The sequence below is a fragment of the Choloepus didactylus genome, chromosome 9, assembly GCF_015220235.1.
Source record: "Choloepus didactylus isolate mChoDid1 chromosome 9, mChoDid1.pri, whole genome shotgun sequence".
NCBI classification, from domain to species: domain Eukaryota; kingdom Metazoa; phylum Chordata; class Mammalia; order Pilosa; family Megalonychidae; genus Choloepus; species Choloepus didactylus.
The window spans coordinates 93,727,499-93,752,635 of record NC_051315.1 but is presented as its reverse complement, the minus strand read 5'-3'; the positions used below and the strand labels follow the sequence as shown (position 1 = coordinate 93,752,635).

Genomic DNA, 25,137 nt, shown 5'->3' with positions numbered 1-25,137 from the left:
GGTAACCCAACAAGCATGATAATACTCATCATGCCATTTTATAGATTAGGAAACTGAGACTCAAAGAGATTAAGTAACTAACTTGCCCAGTGTTGCACAACTAGAGCCAGGATTCAAGCCCATCTTCCTTGAACTTTCCCCTTCTCTTGACTCTTCTGCTTTCAAATAGGCATAGCTCTTTCCATCTTGAAGTGCCTTTTGCTTGCTCTTTCTACTCACTAGTGAACCAAATTTTCTTCCTAAAATGGGTATTTCTATACCCAGTGCCACATGTCCTCCCCACCCACAGCCCCTGAAGCCTGGCACATGGCTGATTCCCCCAAATTCTAATAGTTATTACCCCAGCAATTTCCTAGTTGTTAAGTCCATTGGGCTTTCCTTCATCCTCAACTTTATTTTTACCTCATCCCACATTTGATGCTGTTGATCACACCCTCCTTCAGATTTTCATCAGCCTTGGTTTCTCTTCCATGATGTTGCCCTGCTTCTTGTCTTAACCCTTGAATTTTCACTTCATATTTTTCAAGATCTGTTCTAAGCCCCCAAGTTTCTGTACATTTTCTTTTTTGGAGACTCCCTTCTCTTTTTCCCTTTCATCTTTAATTTACTTATGACCCTGACTTATTTATGTTTAGTACTATCTTCTTTCCACTGTTCTGGTTCCATTTTATAACATCAGATTAGCAAATATAAAAATACTACCATCAGTTAATACCAAGTGTGGTGAAGAGGTGATAAATGGAACTCTCATGCACTTCTGGTGATGGTGGAACTTGGAATAACCAGGTTGTTTCGATTATTCTTATTTCATAATACATTTTTAAAATTTAGAGCATGCTTGGGTTAATGAGTTTGTCAAATAGCTATTGGGATAGTTATCTCTATTTTGTCTATTTCTCTGAACCCTTCTGTTCCAGTTTGCTAATGCTGCCAGAATGCAAAATACCAGAAATGGATTGGCTTTTATAAAGGGGGTTTATTCGGTTACAAAGTTACAGTCTTAAGGTCATAAAGTGTCCAAGGTAAGGCATCAACAATAGGGTACCTTCACTGAAGGATGGCCACTGGCGTCCAGAAAACCTCTGTTAGCTGGGAAGACACATAGCTTGCATCTGCTTGCTCCCAGGTTGCATTTCAAAATGGCATTCTCTAAAATGGCATTTTATCCTCTCTTAGCTGTAGCTCCTCTTCAAAATATCACTCTCAGTTGTTCTCCAAAATGTCACTCACAACTGCTCTGCGTCTGGGCCTGTATGTCTCTTTTTAAAGTACCTCCAGTGATCCAATAAAGACCCACCCTGAATGAGTGGGGCAACGCCTCCATAGAAATAATCCAATGAAAGGTCTTGCCCACAGTTGATTGAGTCAAATCTCCTTGGAAATGCTGAACCAATAGGTTCCAACCTAATCAACACTAATATGTCTGCCCCCACAAGATTGCATCAAAGAACATGGAGTTTTGGGGGATGTAATACATCCAAACTGGCACACCTTCTTTTCTGTTTGTGTTTGTTTGCCTAGGGCTGTTATATGCTGGAGACAAACTGGTGGAAGTGAATGGTGTTTCAGTTGAGGGCCTGGACCCTGAGCAAGTGATCCATATTCTGGTAACAGTTTCTTCTTTGTCTTTTTGGTTCATGACTTAGTGAAATGCCAAGGCCAAATTGGGCCCAGCAATCCCATGATGTGTGCACCGCAATGCGAGGGCTTTGGGTACCTCTGGGCAGCCTTGAGTCCAGCCCTAGGATCTTGTCTGTTGCCTGTCCTCCTCCACCCCCCTTCCCAAGCTGCTCCTTTAGCCTGTGGAAGACTTCCAGGTTCCCCAGCTCAGGTCCCTCATCCCTGGGTTGCTCCACTGGAAACAAGCTCAGGGTGGGCAGAGTGAGACTTTGTAGGAGAGTCTGAACCTGAGCAAATCACATCTTGCTCCCCTAATATATTTATCTTGCTGAAATCTGCATAACATTCTACTTGAGAGTAGCTTTAGGGAAAGAAAGAAGTCACCAGAGGGCAGCATAGGGGGAGGAGGAGGCCCTTGCTAGCCCTTCCACTGTCCCTTGGTGATTAGAGTTGGGGATTAATAGTCTGATTATATGAGCCTTTGATCACATTTAGATACTCATTCTCAACCCTCAAACCACTCCCTGAATCACAGTTGACCTGCCAATGGCCATAGCAGGACGGCTCCTGCCCACCTCCCCCAGTGCGGGGCCTGAGGTTGATTGCTCTATAATATATAGACCAGTGGTTCTCAAACTGGGCTCCTGGGAGAATCTAGGTTTTCACAGAGGTGGCTCAGGGACTGAGGGGTGGTAGCATAAGGAGTATACCAAGTTTCTAAATACTTTGCAAGCCTCTGCTGCAAGGTTCTGCAAGTCATAAAAGCTGCTACAAAGGGAGCTTAAAGATATGCACGCTTCCATTTTAGCCCTTCTGATACCAGCTGAAGAGTTGCCAGGACAGTGGGATTATGAAATTCCTAAGGGCAAGAACTGGGTCTTGTCAATCTGGATCTCCAATGACTGTCACAATGTCTGGCACATAAACAGGTGTTCCAGAGATGCATGAGGGCATGAGGAGTGAATGTCAGACAGAAACCTCTTCTCTTCCCCAGTGCCCATGGGAAAAGACAACGCCTGGGTGGGATGTTCCTGGTGTAGTGTGATGGAGGGTCCTTGGGAGCAGCCAGGCCTCAGTGTGGGGTTTTAGCAGACCAGTGACCCTGGAGACCCACAACAGGGCAGAGGCAGGACTAAATTGCTTCCTAATTCCCATTTCTTGGAGGTGACATCTAGCTGCTGAACCCTTGTGAAAAAGTCCCTGCAGGGAAGTTGCCATTGGACCTGGTCCCATTCAGTTGCAACTCCATCTGCTGAACCCCAGTAACTCTGAGTTTGTAATTTCCTCCCTTTTGACATTTTCTAGGCCATGTCTCGTGGCACAATCATGTTCAAAGTGGTTCCAGTGTCTGACCCTCCTGTTAATAGCCAGAAGATGGTAAGAATTTACAGAGCTTTGATACTGGGACACAGAAAATCCCCAAATAACAGTAGCAGTGACTAATTGCTATGTATAAGGCCACTATCATGTATAATATGTTGAACATTTGCTCAACACTGTGGGGCATATTTGGGGGACGTAATATATCCAAACTGGCACACCTTCTTTTCTGTTTGTGTTTGTTTGCCTAGGGCTGTTATGACGAGGTGAGAGGCAAAATACATAAATGAATACAACAAAAGGAGATGGGAGTGCCAAGGAGTCAAGAAGCTGCACTAAGAATGGTTAAAATTTCTCAGAGCTGAGAGAGTCTATTCCCAAAATCACTTTCTTTCCATGGCCCTTACACTCAGTTCAGGAGGCAAGTTCACCTCTTGAGGGTGGAGAGGAAAGATAGGAGCAGTAGGTGCAAAGCTGGGAGAAATGGTCTTAAGTCTTGACAGCCAGTGGGGAATGGCTCTCCTGATGATGCCATTTCATGCACCTGCTGTTAGGTGTACGTTCGTGCCATGACGGAGTACTGGCCGCAGGAGGATCCCACCATCCCCTGCGTGGATGCCGGGTTGCCTTTTGGGAAGGGGGACATCCTCCAGATTGTGGACCAGAATGATGCCCTCTGGTGGCAGGCCCGGAAAATCTCAGACCTTGGTGCCTGCGCTGGGCTAATCCCTTCCAACCACCTTCTGAAAAGGTAAGAAGTCCTCACTCGTGGACTCAGGACTGGGCCATTCAGGAAAGAAAGTGTTTTTTCTCAGGCTTCTTGTTGTTAAGATGAGGCAAAGAGAGAAAAACAGATGGACGAGAACACACACATCAGTTTATAAATCCAAATGTCTGTTTATATATTTGCCCTAAGCATCTTAACTATGAAGGGACTAGAATAATCAAATCAGCTAGCAGAGAGGAAACTACTTGGGAAATGAAATTAAAATTTAAAAAGTAGTTCTAACTCCTTCTATAAATCTTTGAAGACTGAGTTGAGACCTCAGTTACTTAATCTCACCCCACTATCCTTGCCTTGTGCTACTGGAGTTTGATGAAATCACCAAGCAAGTGAATGAAGATGAAAAGAGAAGAGGTGCAAGACTCAGCCAAAGTAAAGAGATCAATAAGAGAAGGAACTAGCAAAAATAAAGATTGAGAAGGAATTGCCCAGGAGATAGGATGAAAATCAAGACAGTAGGTTGTACTGATCAACTGTGCCCCATGCTGCTGATGGGACTGAGAACTGGCCATTGGGTTTAACACTGTGGAGGCCATTGGTGATCCTGATGAAAGTGATTTCGGTGGAGAGGTGGGGCCAAAATCCTTATTAGATTGGGAGGAAAGAAATAGATGATGATGAGTATGGGAAATTCTTTGAAAGTTTTGGTGTAAAGTGGAGTAGAGCAATTAAGAAATAGCTAGGAGGGAAAGTGGGGTGATAAGAGAAAATTTTTTTTGATGGAATAAATAAAATTGGTGGGAATAATCCAGTTTAGAGGGAAAATTTTATGATATAGGAGAAAGAGAAGAGAATTGTTGTCGTTGATGTCCTCGAGCAAGAAGGAGATGCCATCTAGTGTATAAATAGAGAGGTTGGCCTTATTTAGGAGCATAAACTGTTCACCTGTTGGAACAGTTACAGGAGGGAAGACAGCATGTGGGCAGAGCTGAGGGTGGGGGCTGTGGTGGGAACCTGTGAAAGCTCGCTTCTGACTACTTTTATTTTCTCAGTGAAAAGCAATGTCATAAGCTGAAAGTAAGGTGGAGAAGTAGGTATTGGAAAGGAAAGAGGAGAAATGTTGAAAAGTTTCTATGAGAGCTGAAGATTGAATAGATTGGGTAAATTTTACCACTCAGGGTAAAAAGTCATGAATTTGAAGTGATTCTGGGTGCAGGTCCAGATTAGACAGAGAATTGGATTTAACAGTAAATGAAGAGAAGGGCAAGAGAGTGATTACAATGATGGACCTTGGGATTTAAGCTGTTAAGGAGGGAGAAGAGGCAACGAAGGGGGTGAGGGTCAGTGAAAAGGAGGTAAGATCAATGGATTAAAAGTCCCTGTGGGGTCAAGAGGTATTGGGGTTGGAAAGATAGAAGGTGTTCATTGGAGAAAGAGATGCTGGAAATGGAAAGTATGGTGAGACTGCATTTATTGGAAATGAAAAGGTCCAGCATCTGACAGTGGGAGGGAGTGGCTAAGGGAGGATGAGGGGAATGGCATTGAAAGAGACGTAGTCAAGAAACTGAGAGACCAGGGTGTTGGAAGTGTTGTTTACCTGCCTAATAAAACCATGGAGAATTATGACAGAACAGTGTTGAGAGCGTGGGACTGAGTTATCTGGAGATCAATAAATGTCTACTAGAGAGTAGAGGGAATGTTATTCAAAGTTGGGGGCTTCTAGGGAAGAGGGGACTGGTCTGGAAGAGGCAATGAGATTCCAGGAGGACACATGCCCCACCTCTAGGCTGGTGGAATAAGGGCCGTGGTGCAGTGGTGTGCTGGAGCCAGCTAATGCAAATCTTTCCATGTCCACATTCAGTGAAATCAGGATTGTAACTTGAAATCAGCCACAATGAAAGTATTTACATTACAGAAATTAGCAAAAGTTCCAAGTTGGCCCTCACCCCCACCCCTAAGAGCCGGTTTACCAGCACACCACTGGGAGTTGGAGAGGAAATGTTGACTTCTTGAAAGGTTCAGGACAGTAGTGAGCTTCCAGAGAGCTAGGTTCCAGTTAGAACAAGAAAGCAAAGGGCTCCATCAACAGAGAAGCTGAGGTCTGACAGATTTTGCTGAAGATTTACTATGAGTTCCAGGGGTGTGGGCAAGGATTTCAGGGAGGGGTGGGTGGTAAACAGAGACTTATGGGGATTAGAGAGCAGAGGATAAGGGCTCTGGGGCTGATGGACATCACAGGGACAAAGGCCTAATGAGATTAGTCCTTAGAGTCTCAAGGCAGAAAGCAGTGAAGAGGCTCAGGTAGAGGTCTTGCCAGGAGCATGCAGAAATCATATACTTATTGGATTAGGGCACAAATAAAGGACAATAGAAGGAACAGAAATTCATTTTGCCTTTAGTGACTGCCACATGAAAATAAACTAGGAAAATAAGAAATACTTTTATTTAAAAGCAGTATATCAATAGCTGATTTTATTTGTTTTAATCCTGAGTTGATTTTTTTTTTCTGCTCAGTGGTCTTTATTGTTGTGAGGGAAGCTTTATTTTATTCTTCAGAAAAGCTTTCATGGAAGTTGTTCATGTCAAAGTGCCCAATGTCTCATCAGCACTTCAGGGTCCCCTGATTGTAATTTGGAAAACCAGGAGCCCCTTGGGGAACTGGAGGAGAGGGTTTAAACCAAATCCATTGCCACATCTTCTCAACGGGTTTGCCCAGAGTTGATGTGGCTTTTGAGAAAATGCTTAAGCTCAATGAGTCTCAGTAAATGAGGTCTATGATAAGTACAACCAATTTATCTCTCTCCCACATCTCAGATTTACTGGGGTGTTTGTTGAAATGCAGATTCCTGGGCCCCATTTTGAGTCAATAAGTCTGGGGTGTGGCCCAGGAATCTGCATTTTAACAAGTACCTCAGGCGATTCTGTGGTAAAGGTATGAAGAGGAGCTCTTATAAATATTTGTTGAGCTCTTTAAAAGAAAAATGACTGATCTTTTGAATGCAAATAGCTGATTTTTTTTTCATTTTACAGGTAGAAAATCATATCTAATTTTAGAAGATTGTAGAAGAATGGGGAGGAAGTCCTCTTGAAAAAGGACATATTGGTGGAGGAAAATACCTGCCTAAAGGAATGTGGGATAGCTATATTGTATATTTTGGGATTAGATGTTAATGGTTTATACCAAAGTAGCAAGAAATTTTGGCAAGTGAACATGCCTTAGCTTGGCGTGAGGTGCCCTACTCCTCTGGAGGAAAAGGAGTGATGTGAAGGAACAGAGAAACTTTTCAGGAGGAGGCCAGTCATTAAATGAGTAAGAATGAGAAACCAGGGGCTCCCAAAGGAAAATGGCAAGAGTGAAGGCTAAAGAAGGTGCTGGGAGAGACAGACAGAGAGAGAGAGAGAGAGAGAGAGAGAGAGAGACCAGATTATTGGATAAACTAACCAAGAGTGGCCAAAGGAAAGTACTGAAGGCTAAAAAGCAGGAAATATTGATACTTAGTGGGATGGGGGAAGAGGGGTTACCTTTTTATACTGTTCAGAATTTCTCTATGGGCATATGTTACCTCTTCAAACAATTAATGGATCAGAACACCTGAATCAGGTCTATACTAATTAAGAGTTTACAGTAAGATTTCACATATCATTTAACCCTCATGCACTATGTTCTAGACAGTTCTTAGTGTCATTTTATAAATGAGGAACTAAATTTCAGAGATTGGGAGATTTGTCTAAGAGCCTTAGGAAGAGAGGGAATATTGGAACCTGAGTCTTCTAAATCTCAGTCTAACACTTATTAGATTACACCATAGATGTCTTTTGCTGCTGTTTCCAGAGTGAGGGAGGTGGGCTAAACTGGCCCGTCTCAAAGTCTAGTGTGAATCAGAACCATGCAGATGCCCTGGCTTACCTGCAGAGACTTGCATTCAGGTGCACTCAAAAGTCTGAGAAAGCATCAACTACATTAGTTCTTTTCAAACTTTATTTTGCATGTTACCTGGGGAACTTGTTAAGATGGAGACTCTAATTTGGAAGGTCTGGGGGGGGGGAGGAGCTGATTTTCTGCATTTTAAACAAATTCCCGAGTGAAGCTGATGTTTCTAGTCTGGGAACCACACTTGGAATAGCAAAGAATGAGATGATCTTCAAGGTCTCCTCTCGCTCTACCCTTCACTGTTAGAATAAGGAGGGAGAAGACCAGCTTCTCTTAGAGAGTTGCTTTGGGTAGGTGAACACAAGAAAGAAACAGGCTCAAAGAAATTGTTGGGAGGTGACCCAGGCGTAGAGAAAGTTGGCGGAGGTTTCAGATGCCGAGAAAAGAAGGGGCCTAGACCTGAACCCCAGGGGTGCTCTAGCGATCAAGGAAGAAACAGAATCATCTAAAGGAACTATAGAGAATGTCGAACAGCCAGAGAGGGAAATCAGAACGTGTTACCAAGATTCTGAGACTAGCTAAGAAAGGCTAAAATGCACAAGAGGCAAGGTACAGTGTGTATAATTTGCCAAAGCTCTGTGGCCTGTGAACTCAGGGTAATGGGCCAGAATTTCACTCTAAGTCTGAGTTGCTCTCAAAAGACCCAGGGAGGCAGGAGATGTAATGAGAAAGGATAAGCAGTTGTAGAATGTGTTTGACAATGTGTTTGGAAGAGAAATCATCCTTTTCACTAGAATGGAGGCAGCAGAATCCTAGGAAACGTTCTGTTTGTGGTTGTCCTCAGTCTGTTTTGCCTGAGCTAGTTTGGGTTGATTTTTTTCCCCTCATGATGTACTTCCTTTTGCATAGGAAGCAACAGGAATTCTTGTGCTCTCAGACTTACCAGCCTCATGCCTGCCTCAAATCAACCACATGTGAGTGTGCTGATACTTCAAACCTAGCATGTGCATGGTGGGGAAGCCTGTTCCCTCTCTCCCAGGACTGGCTTCCTGCCCAAGAAGGGATCCTAAAAATCCCTTGCCCCAATAATCTCCCTGGCAGCCATCTAAAATTCTACTGTAGACATCAATTCCTTTGGCTTTAGAAGAGGTTGACTTTATGAAATGCAAATATACTTCAGTTGGTGACACCTTAAGTCATTCCCCCACCCCAAACTTGAAGTCCTCAGGGATCTCTGCAGTTAGCGTATACGTTATACATATACTACAAAGCTGCACCCCGATTTTAGTGTGGATTCTATCAACTTAGAGGGGTTAGATTTCACACCGTTCAGAAGCTCTGATTGACAGTTGTGTGTGACTCTAATGAATAAATATGAGACTCAATTATTACTTTATAAATGAAGTTTGTTTGCTAGACAATATTATTATTCAAATAGCAGTGGGGGAATGGTTGGTGAAAGGACCCACACTGGCAAATGCCTGTGAATAATTTACTGCCTTGAAGGATGTCCTAGCTTGGCAGAGGCCAGTTGCAGCCAGCTGGTAATCTCTTCAGAGACAGTGCTCAGGGAGCCCCTGAAAGGGGTTAAGGAAGGGGACGTGGCCCCAGGAGGAGGGAGAGGGGCATGGAGAGGAGACAGAAGGCAATGGAAGACAACAGTACCAGAGATTTGCCTAGGACGAGCCCTCATCCACTTTACCAATTCCCACTTCTCTAAGCCAAGAATTACATTTTTCTTTACTTTCCTATTGAAAAGACATATTGGCAACTATAAAGACATCTTTGAAAGAAAACCCTCATAATTTCTTCATATAGACAATATTTTCATATTACCTTTCCGTTGTGGATACACTTTTTATATGGTTACAGTAATCGTGGTAATATATTTTTTATCTTTTTTTAGCTTAAAATTTTATCTTAAGCATTTTTCATGTCATAATCTTCATAATGGTATTTTATTTATTTCTCCCATGTTTTGAAAGTTTGTTTACAAGTTGTATTGAAATAATTCTATAATTCCTTTCCTATTTCACTTAACAAAGGCTTATGGAAATGCTAATTAGAGATTTTAATCTACTTCTGGTAATGAGTATGATAATTATTAGTTTGATAACTAATTAGCTAATCAATTTGTGTAGCCTAAGTGTGACTTGTATTCATCTTTTTGAAAAGTCCATACTGAAAATAGTTTGTGGTGCCCTCTTAACTCTCCTCTCAAATCTCTTAAGTCCCGGAAGCCCAGGGTTGCAAGCACTTCCTTCACAGGGAATATCTCTGATAGAGCACAATCCTTTTCTGGTCTATTTCTTTTCTTTCCAGCAATTGAAGATAATGCTGCAATAAACATTATTTTGTATTTTTCTGCTCTGCTTAATTCTTGCCATTGGGAAAGAAAAGCTCAGGAGCAGATCTTTAGGTCAGGAGGCATAAACAATTTTATTAGTCGAAAGCTACTGAGGAATTTCAGGGCTATGTTAATTTGCAGGTGGTTATTGAAAAGCTGTTAACAGAAGACACACTTACAATTGTCTTCATCTTTCTCCCTTTTATCTTTCCTTCCTTCTTTCCTTCAAGATTTACTGAGTTCCTAAGGTGTGCTGAACTAAGCACAGTACCTCAGAAATGGGTAGAACACAATCTTTGCAGAGTTTATTGGGATTGAAGGGAATAGGTGTTCAGGTTTGCTAATGCTGCTCTTATGCAAGATACCAGAAATGCATTGGCTTTTATAAAGGGGGTTTATTTGGTTACAAAGTTACAGTCTGAAGGCCATGAAAATGTCCAAATTAAGGCATCAACACAAGTATACCTTCAGCAAAGGAAGGCCAATGGCATCTGGAAAACCTCTGTTAGCTGGGAAGGCACATGACAGGCATCTGCTGATCCTGGGTTGTGTTCCAGCTCCTCTCTCAGCTCCTGTGCATTCTTCAAAATGTTGCTCTTGGGTTGTTTTGTCCTCTTTTAGCTTCTCCAGAGCAAACTCTGGGCTAGCATCTCCAAAGTTTCAGCAAAAGTCTGCTTTCAGCGGCCACCTCCAAAATGTCTCTCTAAGCTGCAGCAGTGAGCTTCTTCTGTCTGAGCTCTTGTATAGGACTCCAGTGATTAAATAAAAAACCCATGCTGAATGGGCAGGGCCACATTTCCATGGAAACATTCAATCAAGAGGTCACACCATAATCAAAGGTGTCACTCACAACCTTTGGGTGGGGCACATCTCCATGGAAACACTCAATCAAAAGGTTCCAACTTAATCAACACTAACATGCTGCCTTCACAACATTGCACCAAAGGACTTGGTGTTTTGGGGGACATAATATATCCAAACCGGCACAACGGGGTTGCCAGAAACGAGTATATTCCCATTTCTAACAATGCTCACAAATGCAATGGTTTTTATGGGTTATTCATTTATCATTATGTTACTAAATAGCTACTGTATTTCTAGAGAATAAACCCTGGGAATTATTAATTACTATAATTTTGGCACCTTTCCTTTTCTTATTATAAGTTAATCTAAAAAAACTGCAGCATAGATCATTGTGTTTCCTTTTTATTTTTATTTTTCCTGCTTCAATCATTCACCTGTACCCAGTGAATTCTATGGACGAAGGTAAGAAATAGTATTTAGAAAAACCTCATATCCAAAGTCTTCTAGAAATTTCCTGTTGTTTTCTTAAAATTCACTCCAATTTAGTTCAGCTATTTATTGAGCTTTTCCTATGTATCTAGTAGTGTGCTAAACACTAACAACCTAATTTACAAAAAGATGTCAATCAAGAGAATGCACAGAAAGCATGATTGTCCTAACACTGAGAAGAATAAAAGAAAAGAGAAGTAACATTTATTCGCAGCCCTAGAACCTAACACTGTATCATGGTTAGGACTCAGTAAAGAAACTGGTCAGCTGCTTTGTGCCAACTGCTTTGCACACAGCATCTACAACTAACCCTATAAGGAAATTATTATTTCCACTTTATGGATGCAGAGATTGAGGTTCAGAAAGGTAAAGAAGTTGTTAGAGGTTTTGAGCAGTGCCATCTGGTTTAAATTCCTGTCTGAAGAGCCCTGCACTGGGGGCAAATGGGACTTACAGTTCTCCCTTTTTCCTGTCCATCTGGATAGCTCATCACGATGTTAAACACACACACACACAGACACACACATGTGCACATGCGATGCTCTCTCCTTGCAGAGGGGGAGAGAAGACAGAGGAGAGGAGTCCTTTAGCCACCACCCACAGTTCATCCCTGAAATTGCAGAGGAGTTGGCTTTTGAAAATTGACCTGTGAGTCTAGGGCTCCAGCCTCCTCTGCTCTGTGTCCTCTGAGGATGGGAGAAGCATGTGAAACAGGCAGGGATAGGCAGGAGGGATATTCATTTTGGTCAGTGTCTGAGATAGACCTTGAAGTGTTACAGGCAAAGAGGGTAGCATAAACAAAGCCACAGAGGTGAAGAGCCAGTGTTGGCTCTGATGGAAGAGTGAGATACGTGAAGGATTGAAGTGAGCAATAGCCTTCAAGGTTGGGTTCAGGTCACATTGTGGACGAGTTTAAATGCTAGGATGAACGGTCTTAAAAGCTATATTGTTTATGTCCCAGCTAAAGTTAACTGAAAATAGTTAACTTTTATTGAGCACTTACCATGTGCATGAGCTTTTCATGCATTATTTCTATTAATCCTGTCCTATGCAGTAGGTATTATCACTCTCCTCGTTTCAGAGATAGAAAACTGAAACTTAGAGAGGTGAACTAACTTGTCCAGCATTTGAAAGTCTATGCTTTTAAATTTTGAAGAATTTAATGTTAAATGGCATCTCATTTCAGGCATCTACATTTAATAGAATATAGTTTTTTTTTTATCCCTCCAAGTGAGCAAGGGTTGTAAGAGTAACATCATCATAAGGCAGTCTGAGTTTTATTGCTATAAAACTATAATAGGGAAATTTATTTTTAATGCTGACAGATTTTAAGTTCTATTTTTTCCCTTTTTATGCTCCTTTCTGGAAGATGACATGAAAATTGATGAGAAATGTGTGGAAGCAGGTAACATTTCCTTTTGAAAGATGTACCACCAGAAGAAACATGAAGCCCTTCAGCTATAGATTTTCTCAACCAGTCTGTCAAAGGCACACTGGCCTTCCCTCTGCCAGACATGTGTTAAATGAACCCCTTACCCCAACCTTTTTCTGGTGTTCTGGAATCTGGAAGGAGAAGCACAGCTGTTGGAATGCCTCCAGGCTCCTTTCAAAGTTCTAGAAACTGTTCTAGGAAGCAGTATGCCAGGAAAGATTTCAGGTTCACTAAGTAACACTCTGGAAACTACTGTGCCCTTTGTGGAATATCAAAATAATGAGAAATTTAAAAATATATTTTGTTATTAGGTCTGTTACCATAGTCTAGTAGATTCTAGTATAGATAAATAGTGGGTTCCAAAAACTTGAGAAATGTATGAAACTTTTCACATTATGATATTTTAGTTTTGTAAATTGGGAGATGATTTTTTCAAACTTAGTGGCAGGACTAAAACTAGCTCAAGATTCATTAGGATTTGCTTTGTTTGGAGACTAGTTGGAGAGCCTTTGGTATGATAGCTGAATTTGTCTTGGCTTTATGGGAAATCTAGTTTTTAGAAATTAAAGAGCAATATAAAAATCTTTAAACACTGGGTATTTCAAAGATTCACACAAACTTCCTAGAACAATTGCAGAATAATGCTTACACTATATTTATTTTACCAAATGCACAGTCTGTTTTTTTTAATTAACTTATAGCAATAGTCATTGCCTTTATAATTTTAATTAAAATTTTTGTATTGGGTAATATGACCACAGAGTTCAAAATTTTAAAACTTCCAAAAAGTATATGTGGCAAAAAGTTCCTCTTCACTGTTCCTAGTTTTCTTTCTGGAGACAATAATATTCTCAGTTTCTCTGGTATTCCTCCAGACACATTCTGCACATATAATAGCAAATGTTTTCCCGTTTTCCTTTTCTTCCCCCCTCCTACTTTTTTTTTTTTTTTTAACATAAATGCATGTACCCTATGATGGCATGCTATACACACTGTTCTGTTCCTGCCTTTTTCACTTACTATATATCTTGCAGAAGATTGCATCTTAACCCATAGAGTCTCCTTATCTTTTTTTGTTAAAACAGCTTTGTTGTATTCTATTTGTTAAATTAGTATGCATTTATACAATCACCTATTGGCAGACATTTGAGTTATGTCCAACATTTTCTATTATAAACAATGCTACAGTGAATAGCTTTATAAATACATCATCTTGCTCATGTGTGAGTACATTTTAGATACAGCACCGCATGATCCAAAAGTATGTGTTGATAATGTTGCTACATATATCAAATCGGTCTCCACATAAATTCAAGTTTCTTAATCCTTAATGTTCCTTTAAAGTACTAACAAGAATTGTTTTAACTGATGAGGAAGTTGGTTTATTGCACCTAACAAACCTTTTCAATGAAGCTATTCTTACACCCGTTCCTTCCTGCCACACTTGCCTCAGTTATGGACCCCCAACTCTTCAGCCAGGGCACCGTACCGCCTATGCCTGCAAGCTACCTTTGGCCTCCCGGCCTCCCTGCCTCCCTTCCTTCCTTCCTTCCTTCCTTCCTTCCTTCCTCCTTCCCTCCCTCCCTTCCTTCCTTCCTTCCTCTCTTTCTCTTTCTCTCTCTCCACCCCTCCCTTCCTCCTTCTCTCCCTGTCTCTCTTCCTTCTGCTGCACCCCTGCTTGTCATCATATCCCTACTGCTTAATGCCATGTATCTCATTTAAGGCTAATATGTGCCATAGAGACACTGTTGACTTGGCCTTGGTTTAGGGAAAAAGATAAAAAGATGCTGTGTGTTCAGAACCATAGGGCCAGGACTTAGCATGGATTATAATGCAATGACGTTTTTGTGGGTTTCTTTTTTTTTTTCTCCATCGAAAACAAAGATGAAGAAACTTTTGAATCTGGTAAGTAAAAAATGAATTTAATACTGATTTTTAAATGAATATTCCAAATCTTGGCATATTTAGGGATGTGATAAAACAACAGTGTAATTGTGAGAAACTATAAATTTCACCTAAACCAGTGTTTCTCAATAGTGGCAGTACTGTACCCTAGGGGGCATTTTTGTGGTTGTTACAACGATTGGGGACATTACTGGCCTTCAATTAGTAGGAATCAAGGATGCTAGATGTCCTGCAATGTATGAGGAGGTCATGCAAAATGAAGGGTTAGCCCTAGTCCCATGTATCTTCTAAATGTCCTGTTGGACAAAACCCATTACAAATATAAATGGGTATTTCTTTAATATACAATACTGATGTAAATTTTTATAAGAAATAACATGAAAAATCCAGTGGTTTAGAAGATGGCTATTATGGAGAGAGATCAAACAAACAAAAAAAATTGCCTTGCAATTATTGAGTAATTTATCAATTTCACATATTCTGTCCACTCCATACTGAGAGTAAATAAATTGGAAAGTGAGGAAGCTATACTGAAGCATTTTTTTTCTTTTTCTTTAATATATTATTTGGTGTTATTGATGACACATGAAGTGTCCCTTAGAGTAATGTTGACATCACTAGTAACCAAATATGCCCCGCAGAATATTTTTGAAAATCTGGCAAATTGTTAGGGACGGTTAACGTTAGTCTCTCCTCCCCAGAACATTATGTTTCCTTATTGTCTCCATTTCATCTGTCTATAAATTGCCATGGAATATTATCCCTACTTTAATTAAGACAATTTTCCTTTTTCTCTTATCATATTAAAAATAAATCTGGCCTATTATTACTTATCAGAATACTTCTTTTTGTTCTACTGTCCACCTGTTCCTTTGCTTTTCCATTTTTCTGTACTTCATATAAGGAATATTTTCTGATCTTCCTTTAAATTCAAACTTCTTATTTATATAGGTGCAAGCATCTAATAAATGTTTTTTTAGAGAAGTCATGCTTGAGCATTTATACTTTGAAATACATATTATTTTAAAAATACATTACTTCCTTTTTATTTTTCCTTTATATTACAGATAGAGCATTCTACTGATTTTTAAAAATTTTGTTTCATAGTATGAATTTCATTTCACCGGAGCAGAGGGATTGCTATAAATATGAATTTTTAAAAAGAGGGCACTGATACTGATGGAGCTGAGAATCACTCACCTAAATTATTTCCCTACTGTTTATATTGTACTTAAATGTCCTATTTTCAATTAGATGGGTGGCCTGTTTGGGGTAATATAATTATATACAGTTCCCTCAATGATTGGAATTGGTTTAGGTTTTAATTCATCTGAATTATAGCCATCCTTCCTTGCTCTGCTCAATGCATCATTTTCCTGGCAAACATTTCTCCATGCTAAAGCTGCAGTTGAGGATCAGGGGTACTTGCAAGTCTGAGAAAGGACAGGCCATGTGCCAAAGTGGTTAAGAGGGTGGACTCCAAAGCTGGGTTGTCCAAGTATGAATTGTGGGTCAATTACTTGCTAGCTGTGGGTCTTCTGGCAAGTAACTTAACCTCTCTCTGTCCTTTAGTTTCCCCATTTCTAAAATGGGAATACTAATATAAGTAAAGTGCTTAGAATGGTGCCCTGCACACAGTAAGTGCCACATTAAGTGTTAGCTCGTGTTATTATTATGAAATCTTGCTTGTTCCTTTGGGCAGGCAGCAGCTAGCTCTCTAAGAACAGCACTGCAGAGGAAAGCAAACAGCTGTCATTTACTCTAAGTCACAAATTCTGAACCTCTCTTTGTTTAAAGAGTGAGAATCAAGTACATTCTGAACCCAGCTCACTTAGGAGTTCAGCTGAGGAACAATTAGCTCCCAGCTGACATATCTCCCAAATAAATAACCCTTATGATTAATTCATGATGCTTTATTCTCTTACTTAGTGCACTGAGCAACCAGTTAAGGTTCTTCTGTTCCAGCTCCAAATGAAATGGAATGAAACTCTGCTTTGAATGAAGTATCATGTGACCTCCTCTAATTTGTCTAGGAGGTGTTAGTATAATCTATTTAGTTAGGAATATTACTTTTTAAAAAATATCTTTATGGAGATATAATTCACATATCATTTAATTCGCCCATTTAAAGTCTACAATTCAGTGGTTCTCAGTATACTCACAGATGGGTGCAAACATCACCACAGTCAATTTTGGAAGATTGTCATCACCTCAAAAAGAAATCCTATATCTTGTAGTTATCACTACCCTACAGCCCTTCTCCATCCTCTCCCCCAGCCCTAAATAACCACCAATCTACTTTCTGTCTCTATAGATTTCTCTGTTTTGGACTTGCATATGAGTAAGAATCACATAGTATGAGGTCTTTGTGACTGACTTCTTTCACCTAGCGTAATGTTTTCAAGGTTCATCCACGTTGCCGCATGGAAGTTATTTTTTAAAATCAGAGAATGCCGCACAGTTTCAAGACGTCAAGAAAACAGAATGCAGTTTTCTTCGTATTCAGTTCCAATTCTCTTCAAGGGGTCTACTGGCGATGGAAACTTTGTGCACTAGGACTGGCCGATGACCGCCCGTGTTCCTTCCACCCCTCACTCCTTCCACCTCACAGCAGGGGCAGCAACGTGGCCTCTGGAGAGAGGGAGAGAGAAGACTCACAAGTCTTCCTATAATTTCTCTCTTTCAAGCCCGTCTTTGTGCTAGCTAAGTAGAGGGCTAGATAAAAAAATGTCCAGGAGTCTAGTGAGTTTCTGAGTCCCCCACTGTGTGCTGTTCATCCCCGAGGAGGCTTCACCCATGTTACAAGTTTTGCTGACAGTGACAGGAATGCTTCACTATGATCATTTGCCTTCATTTGTTGGTTAACTTGATCTTCTCCACGGTTTAACTTTTTCACGTTTGTTTCTTTACGTGCCCAAATATCCAGAGGAGCTTTCAGAAGGTAATTGTTTGTTTTTATTGCCTGGGTAAGCCAAACAGAGCTATGTTTCGGATCTTTCAGTGCCTCAAAGTGAATACTGGACAGGATAGCTTTTAACATGAAGATTTGATATTTTAAAGGTAAAATCAATGATTCAATATTGATTTTCTAGAAATATTTAAAAATGAGCAATGAAAGTAATTAAGCTTTATGAATAAATTCCTAAGTAAACATTTCCTTTTAAACTGACATATTTGACTTAGAAAAATGTATTTACTCACCAAAAGATGGAATTAATATTGGTGTGATTTCTTTATATTTTAAAATGTATACTAAAAAAAAAAAAAGGTTAAGGAAAAAGGGGCCAGGTATGTCAGTTCACTCTAAATGCTCTCTCTGTATTATTTCAATGATCAGACACAGACAGAGTGGTATGTAAGTAAAGTTCAGTATAGGTAAAAAAGTAATTTGAAAACAACATTTTTTGTAATGTTTCTTGATGGAGTTCATGACAATTTTTCTGAGTCCTCAATGGAATCAGAGACAGGAGTTTAAACAGGCTGTAGATGCTTCAGAGCCTCAGGGCACAGTTGCCTTCACTTTTGTTTTCCTGATTCCTAATCAATCAGAAACAATTGGCAGCCATAGAGCAAATACTAATTTTATACAGAATTAATCATCTTAAAAGGGAGAAAAAAAAAAACCTATATCTAACAAAGACTATATAGGACTTACAGGAATACCCATATCTGCAAGTTAAAGCCAAAGCTGGTTAGTCATCTTTTTTTAAAAAATCAATTTTCTTAATGTATGTATAAAAATGTGTACGCTGTCTTTATGTTTTTACTGTTACTCAATGTCTTACTCATAACTTTAAGCAAGCCTAAAAGTGCTTTCTGCTCTCAGCTATACTAGATAGAATACATGCAGTGTAATGCTAAAATTCTGAAGGGTGTCTATGTAATTTGGTGCAGGTAAAAATAGAATGGAAAGGGCTTAGGGCATTCCTCAACGAGCTGTTTAAGGAGAAATTCAACTGTGTTGCCATCTACTGAAATAGTGTCATTTGAAAATCTGAAGATAATTTCATACATCCATTCTAAGTGAATGTTTTTTTCCTCCCCACCCACATATTTTGCTCTGGCCATTCTCTGTGTTGCAGACAAGGAGGAACTTGTTGGCTATAGGCAGAAGTTCTTTATCGGTAGGTGACAAGAAGAGGTGGGTCTTTGTCCTTTGCCAAGTTATATTCATACCAACCTGACCTTCTGAAAGCTGCTTTTGCTGATGGACATTACCAAACTTTTTCTTTGTCTTAGTTTTCCTCTGTCCTTTTTTCTAGTCAATCTTCAGATCTATTGATCATTCATTATAATTCATCTAATTTCCCCTAGGTATTTCTTTATTCTTCTTTGAACACAAATCTTTTCTTTCTCTTTCAGACTGTTCCGTAATCTATTTATCTTACTCTAAAGAGACCAGTTCTTTGATTATCAAACCTGCTTTTTATGGCCTCATTTCCATAATCTCTTAACTGGGCAGAGCTTTCCAAAGATCAGGCCCTACAAGTTTAAAACCACTCAGGGCTGCTTCCTTGGTGGCCCATTCATCTGGAGTCGGGGGGAGGAGAATGGGCTGCAGGGTCTGTAAACTACTGTGTTGGTTCTCAAGCCAGGATCCCATTGGAATGATCAGAGAAGCTTTCAAAAATACAGGTCATCTTTGTGTCTCCCTTCCTGCCTGCCTCACTTCCAGATAATTCAGCCCCAAAGCCATTAGGTAGAGCTGAACAAGGTAGGCATCTGCATGAAGGTGGGGAAGAAGCAGGCCTGGGTGGGGTGTCAGAGTCTGAGTAGGGTGAGGAGGACATGTGTGTCAGGCTGTTGGTGGTCTGGTGCAGGTTGTCAGAACCAGTAGAGTAAGGAGAGCCTCTGGGCAGGGTGGTGGCAGGGGCAATAGCAGCAGCCTTGCAGAAAGTGTCAGAGCTGGGCAAGAAGGGCATCTTTATAGAGGCTGTGGGGAATCAAAGCCTCAGCAGGTAAAGGAAGGCGTCTGACGCTTAATCTGGGGTATTAGAATCTATGTGAGGGTGTGTGGGAGTGTGGAGGTGGCAGCAATGGAAACAACCCAGTGTGGTATGCCAGAGACTGATTAGGGTGAGAAGGGGGTCCACATATGAAGAAATAGCAGTGATGGAAGATGGGTTCCATATAGAGGGAATTGATAATATAAATGTATTGAGGATAATAACAGCCATATTTCTCACTGCTAGAGAAGAGAGTTACAAAAATGGAAAGGGGAAAGGCTAGAAAGAATCCTATTGAGTTGGATCTGCATTGTAGTAGGTAATAGAGTTAACTCATAGTTTTCAATATATTTAGATATAAATGTGTGTATGTGTGTTTATATACACACATCTAGTCCCTAGTTCTGTCTACTGAGAGGAATCTGGGAACAGTAAACCCCACTAGAATGAACACTCCTAGTGGAACAGATCATGGTTTCTAAATACCACTTGCCAAAAAATAATTAGAACTCCTTGGAGAAATCTTTGTTGTTGAGAATGAGGCAGGAAAATGACAAGATTAATCTGGATCATGTTATTAGGCCAGAAAGAAAGTACTCAAAGGATGATGGGGACAAGTCAAAAAGATTCTGAAGCCATTCTGAAGGAGATAGCACTGACCAAATTGGAGACAATTAGAGCATCAAAATACATAATCATAGTAACTGGTTATAACCCAATGAATAAAATAATCTAATAAATAAATAAATTGGAAGAAGGGAAAGATTTTCTTAAAATAGAATGTCAACTAATACATATAGAAGAATGATTTAATTAGAAAATCACCCTTTGGCAATCAAGATAGTAATAATTAGTTCAGCCAAGAATCTCAAATGGATACTAAACTAATGAATGAATGTTTGTGAAAGTTTGATGAGAAACCTGGCATTTAATTAACTCAAATCATTTGATTTTGATGGTTGTGTTGTGTTATGTAAAAAGGTTATTCTTACCTTTTTGTAGAAATTACACACTAAAGTATTCAGGGTAATTGAGCATCATATCAGCAACCATGAAAAGTTTCAAGAAAAACCTTTTATTACAAGTATGATTCTTGCAACTATTCTATAAGTTGAAATTAATTCAAATAATAAAATTTTAAAAGAATATAGAGCCCCATTCTAGGACCATTAATGCAGTACTTTTGGAAGTGATGCTACAGCTTCAGGTCTCAATGAGGAAAGCTTGAAAGCTTCAGGCTTTCTTTTCACTGCTAAGGAAAGAAAGGAGAACTTGTTGAAGATGTGGGAAAAGCTAGTCAAGTGTGTGTGTGTGTGTGTGCGTGTGTGCATGCGCGTGTGTACATGCACTTGCCTGGGTCATTTCCATTTTTTTTTTTTTTTTGGCTTTTTTTTTTATGTGTACACATTTTTATGTGGACATATGTTTTCATTTCTTTTGCCTGTCTCTACTTTAGCCCTAGATATGCATGTAACTGCATCTGAAAATACCAGAAAGCCCTGTGATTTGTTGGATAGATTAAGCAGAATTCTAGGGTTTGGAAATTGGGACTAAGATGTCCAACTCTGTCACTGATTACACAATTGTAGGCAATCATCTAACCTGTCTGTGTCTGTATTAATGTTCTCCAGAGAATTGGAACCGACAGGATACATATAGGAATTGGCTCAAATGACCATGGGGATTGGCACGTCTGAATTTTGTAGGACAGGTCACAAATTAGGAACTTGGTGATACTGAATTCCTCAAGAGAAGCTGTTTGGCTGAAGTAGAGATAGAAATTCTTCTTTCTCCTCTGGGTTCTGTTGACTCCAGCATCTTGCTCCTCCTGCGGCTTTCTGTTTCTGTGTCCAATTCCCTTTGCTTTAAGGACCTCAGCCCATATTGGGTTAAGGCCCACCTTTCTTCAGTTTGGGAGCACGTTAACTGATAACATCTATGGAGGGCCTATTTACAAATGGGTTCACACCCACAGGGCCAGGGTTGGGGCTGAACATGGCTTTTGTGGGGACATGATTCAAGCCCCACAGTGTCTTTGTGAGTAAGGTGGATAACAAGCCTGCACCACTGTTCCCACCCTGGTCTAGGTCAACTGTCCTCTGTTGCCCAGACTCCTGCAGTAGCCTCCAAACAGCTCTCCCCCGAGCCTGTGCTGTTCCCCCTACGTTTATATCCTCCCCACAGCAACTGGAGGAATCCTTCAGAAATATATATCAGATCACATCACACCCAGTCCTTGACCATCCAATGAATTACCATCACACTTTAATCACAACCCAACTCTTTCCTGGGGCCCTGCGTGGTCTGGCCCCAGCCCTCTCCAACCCCATCTTCCACCACTCTGCCTAGGCCTCAAACATCCTGAGCCTGGTCCTTTCTTTGCACCCTTGCATTTGCGGGTCCCTCTGCCTGATGCTGCTAGATGCTTTCTTGGCTGACTCGGTTACTTCATGCAGCTATCTGCTCTCCCAACTTTTCACATGCTTTCACTGAACCATCCATCTAAAAGAGCACCACCATCACTCTCTCTCCTTTTACCCTGCTTCCAAGTACTTATTTTTAGTTTGTTGATGTTTATTTTTGTCTCTCCTCCCCCATAAAATGTAAATCCCATGAGGAAATGGGTTTCGTGTAGTTGATGACTGTATTCCCACCACCTGGTACAATGCCTGGCAAACAGAGGGTGCTTGATGCAACTTAAAGGGCATTTTGTGTGTGTGTTTTTCCCCCTCTTCATATTGCTTCGTCTCTTCTAATTTCAGACAGACATGACTATATTAATTAACACTTTAGGATCCTGGTCACTACGTGCTTCATCAGATCTTAAGCAAGGAGTAATCTCTCCTGCCCTGGATCTTAGGTTCTCTCTGTTTCTGCCCTCCCCAGCTGGTTTCCGCCGCAGCATGCGCCTTTGTCGCAGGAAGTCTCATCTCAGCCAGCTGCACACCAGTGTGTGCTGCACCAGCAGCTGCTACAGAGCAGTGGGAGCCCCTTACGAGGAGGTGGTGAGGTATCAGCGACGCCCTGTAGACAAGTACCGCCTGATAGTGCTCATGGGTATGTCCCAGTACGCGCTGTCTTCTTCTTCCACGATGAAGTTTCCTTTTTGATATGTTAGGAGTAGTGGTAAAAGTAGAACTACTATTTGGACCCCCATATAAATAGCTGGTCTTTTTTTTTTTTTTTTTTCCAAAATAAAGCCTGTTTTATATATGTATATTTATAAATACAAATTTATTGGGTCGTGCTTTTACAGTGTACAATTGAATGTAGTATTCCAAGTTGCATTAGGATGAGGTATAACCGACGTATCTATTTTTGCTTGTTTAGAATTTGTTCTATAAATGTAGATGAGGGTGCTCCCAGACTGTATCATTAATATGTATTAGGAAAATAAAATCCTTAAAGTCCATTTCCCCAAGAAATTTCTAACTACCTTATTTAGAAAGTGCTTAAAATCTGCTGGACTGTACCTTTGGTGCTAAAGAACAGGGCAAACATAGTGCCGGGGTGACCTGTTTTGGTGACCAAGATCTCTGTTAAGCTGGTCCCTGCAGCGGAAGCAGTGTACGTCTTCCTGCTATCCTTGTTGTGTATCCCAACTGTGATCAGGGCAGAACAACATACCCTGCAGCCAGGACCAGCTACATGTTGTGGGGCCCAGTGCAAAATGAAAACACAAGGGGCCCTTGCTCAAATATTATTAAGAATTTCAAATGGCAACAGCAGAGCATTAAACCAAGCGTGAGGCCCTTCTATGCGTGGGCCCTGTGCAACTGCATAGTTTTTATGCGCGTGAAGTCAGCCGGGCATCCGGATGGACATGGGTGCACTGACACCTCCACCTGTCAGGAAATGTGCCGCTGCATTCGGTAAATCACATACCCTGTAATCGTGGAGGCTGGTTTCTGGAATGCAACATAATAGAAACTTCATTTGAAAAAGAAAGGCAGGTTGTATTAGATTATCTCCACTGAAATCATGCTAGTGAATTCCCACTGTGTCCAACATTAGATGAAGTTTGCTGGGGTGACAGCCTCCTGCAGCTCCTACTCTCATTTCTGAATGTTGAAATGCAGGTTACTCCACTGGCCAGGAAAATTCCCTAGAGCTTTCTGTAGTTGTTCCAATTTGTGAGAAAGGAAGATATATAATTTCCCTAAAAACATTCACTTTCAAGTTTCTTCAATAGAAGGTTTGGAATGATGATGACTTCACCACCATATAATTATCTTTATCCGCCTTTAATGATTTCTGTATGTGACTTTTTGTGTTTAGGACCATCTGGTGTTGGAGTAAACGAACTGAGAAGACACCTTATTGAACTTAATCCTAACCATTTTCAAAGTGCTGTGCCACGTATGTTTTGTTTTTCTTTCATAGCAGTTCATGTTTTGGCAAAACTTTCTTTGCCTCCATAAATGTATTTGCCTCACTTAACTATGTCATACCATCTTTGTTGTAAAAATATCAGAAATACAGCGCTGGTCCTTAGGTATTTCTAAGTATGTTTACTTTAATAAAGAGAATTGATGTACTGGCATGTAGCTAGTTAGACATTTAAAAGCTGATTATCCTTTTTCCATTTCTTAACAATCACATAGATGATCTTTCAGGAAAACTAATATTTAGTAATAATAGCTAACATTCATTCAGTGCTTACTATTTTCCAGGCACTGTGCTTGGCTCTTTAAATGACTTCTCTTATTTTTTTTTTTAATTTAATATATACACACATAATTTCATATAAATTTATAAATATGATTATATCAGACATTGCAGTTTAAAAAATGATATTCTCCTATATTCCTTTTACCCTTGGCTCCCTTCTTTCCCCTAAGTCTCCCCTTCACTACTGCCACCAACTCCTAAGCCATCTCCTAGTATGTAATCTTCCAGATTTTTCTCCATTTGCCCCATTTATAATTTTTTTTTAAGCTCTAAGACATTTGAGAACTACAATTCTAAAAATATAAGATATTATTTGTTTCATACTGGAATGTATCCCCTTCACACCCTGCCCCCAAAAATGTTTTTTTTTAAAGTCCTCTAAGAAGAGCTATTTGTTTGGGTTTTTTGGGGGAGAGTGGTTGTGGGGGTGGTGGTGTTCTGGTTTGCTAATGCTGCTGTTTTGCAAAACACCAGAAATGGATTGGCTTTTATAAAGCAGGTTTATTTGGTTACAAATTTACAGTCTTAAGGCCATAAAGTGTCCAAGGTAAGGCATCAACAATAGGGTACCTTCACTGAAGGATGACCAATGGCCTCTGGAAAACCTCTGTTAGCTCGGAAAGCAAGAGGCTGGTGTCTGCTTGCTCCCAGGTTGCGTTTCAAAATGGCATTCTCTAAAATGTTCTTGGGGCGTTTTGTCCTCTCTTAGCTGCAGCTCCTCTTCAAAACGTCACTCTTAGTTGCTCTGAAGTCCCTCTGTTTGTCAGCTTTTTTTATAGGACTCCAGTGAACTAATCAAGACCCACCTTGAATGGGCAGGGCCACATTTCCATGGAAACATTCAATCAAGAGGTCACACCCTAATTAAAGGCATCACTCACAGTTGGGTGGGTCACATCTCCATGGAAACACTCAATCAGAAGGTTCCAACCTAATCAACACTAATAGTCTGCCCCCACAAGATTGCATTAAAGAATATGGCTTTTTCTGGGGGACATAATATATACA

The 25,137-nt window shown here is 40.4% G+C and overlaps 1 protein-coding gene and 1 long non-coding RNA gene across 3 annotated transcripts in view; one reads left to right on the top strand and one right to left on the bottom strand.

Annotated features, from left to right (window-relative positions):
• The window catches only part of LOC119544289, a 43,480-nt gene that overhangs the window by 9,855 nt on the left and 8,488 nt on the right, over positions 1–25,137 (bottom strand). The gene's annotated exons all lie outside the window — the stretch shown is intronic.
• Positions 1–25,137, top strand: part of MPP4 (membrane palmitoylated protein 4) — a 38,942-nt gene that overhangs the window by 7,231 nt on the left and 6,574 nt on the right. The window contains exons 7-18 of the mRNA XM_037849639.1: positions 1,522–1,607; positions 2,926–2,997; positions 3,495–3,691; positions 8,445–8,509; positions 11,131–11,148; positions 11,961–11,963; positions 12,545–12,580; positions 14,492–14,512; positions 17,439–17,453; positions 18,595–18,636; positions 22,345–22,515; positions 23,737–23,817. Coding sequence (XP_037705567.1) covers positions 1,522–1,607; positions 2,926–2,997; positions 3,495–3,691; positions 8,445–8,509; positions 11,131–11,148; positions 11,961–11,963; positions 12,545–12,580; positions 14,492–14,512; positions 17,439–17,453; positions 18,595–18,636; positions 22,345–22,515; positions 23,737–23,817 — 807 coding nt within the window. The remainder of the gene's footprint in view (positions 1–1,521; positions 1,608–2,925; positions 2,998–3,494; positions 3,692–8,444; positions 8,510–11,130; positions 11,149–11,960; positions 11,964–12,544; positions 12,581–14,491; positions 14,513–17,438; positions 17,454–18,594; positions 18,637–22,344; positions 22,516–23,736; positions 23,818–25,137) is intronic.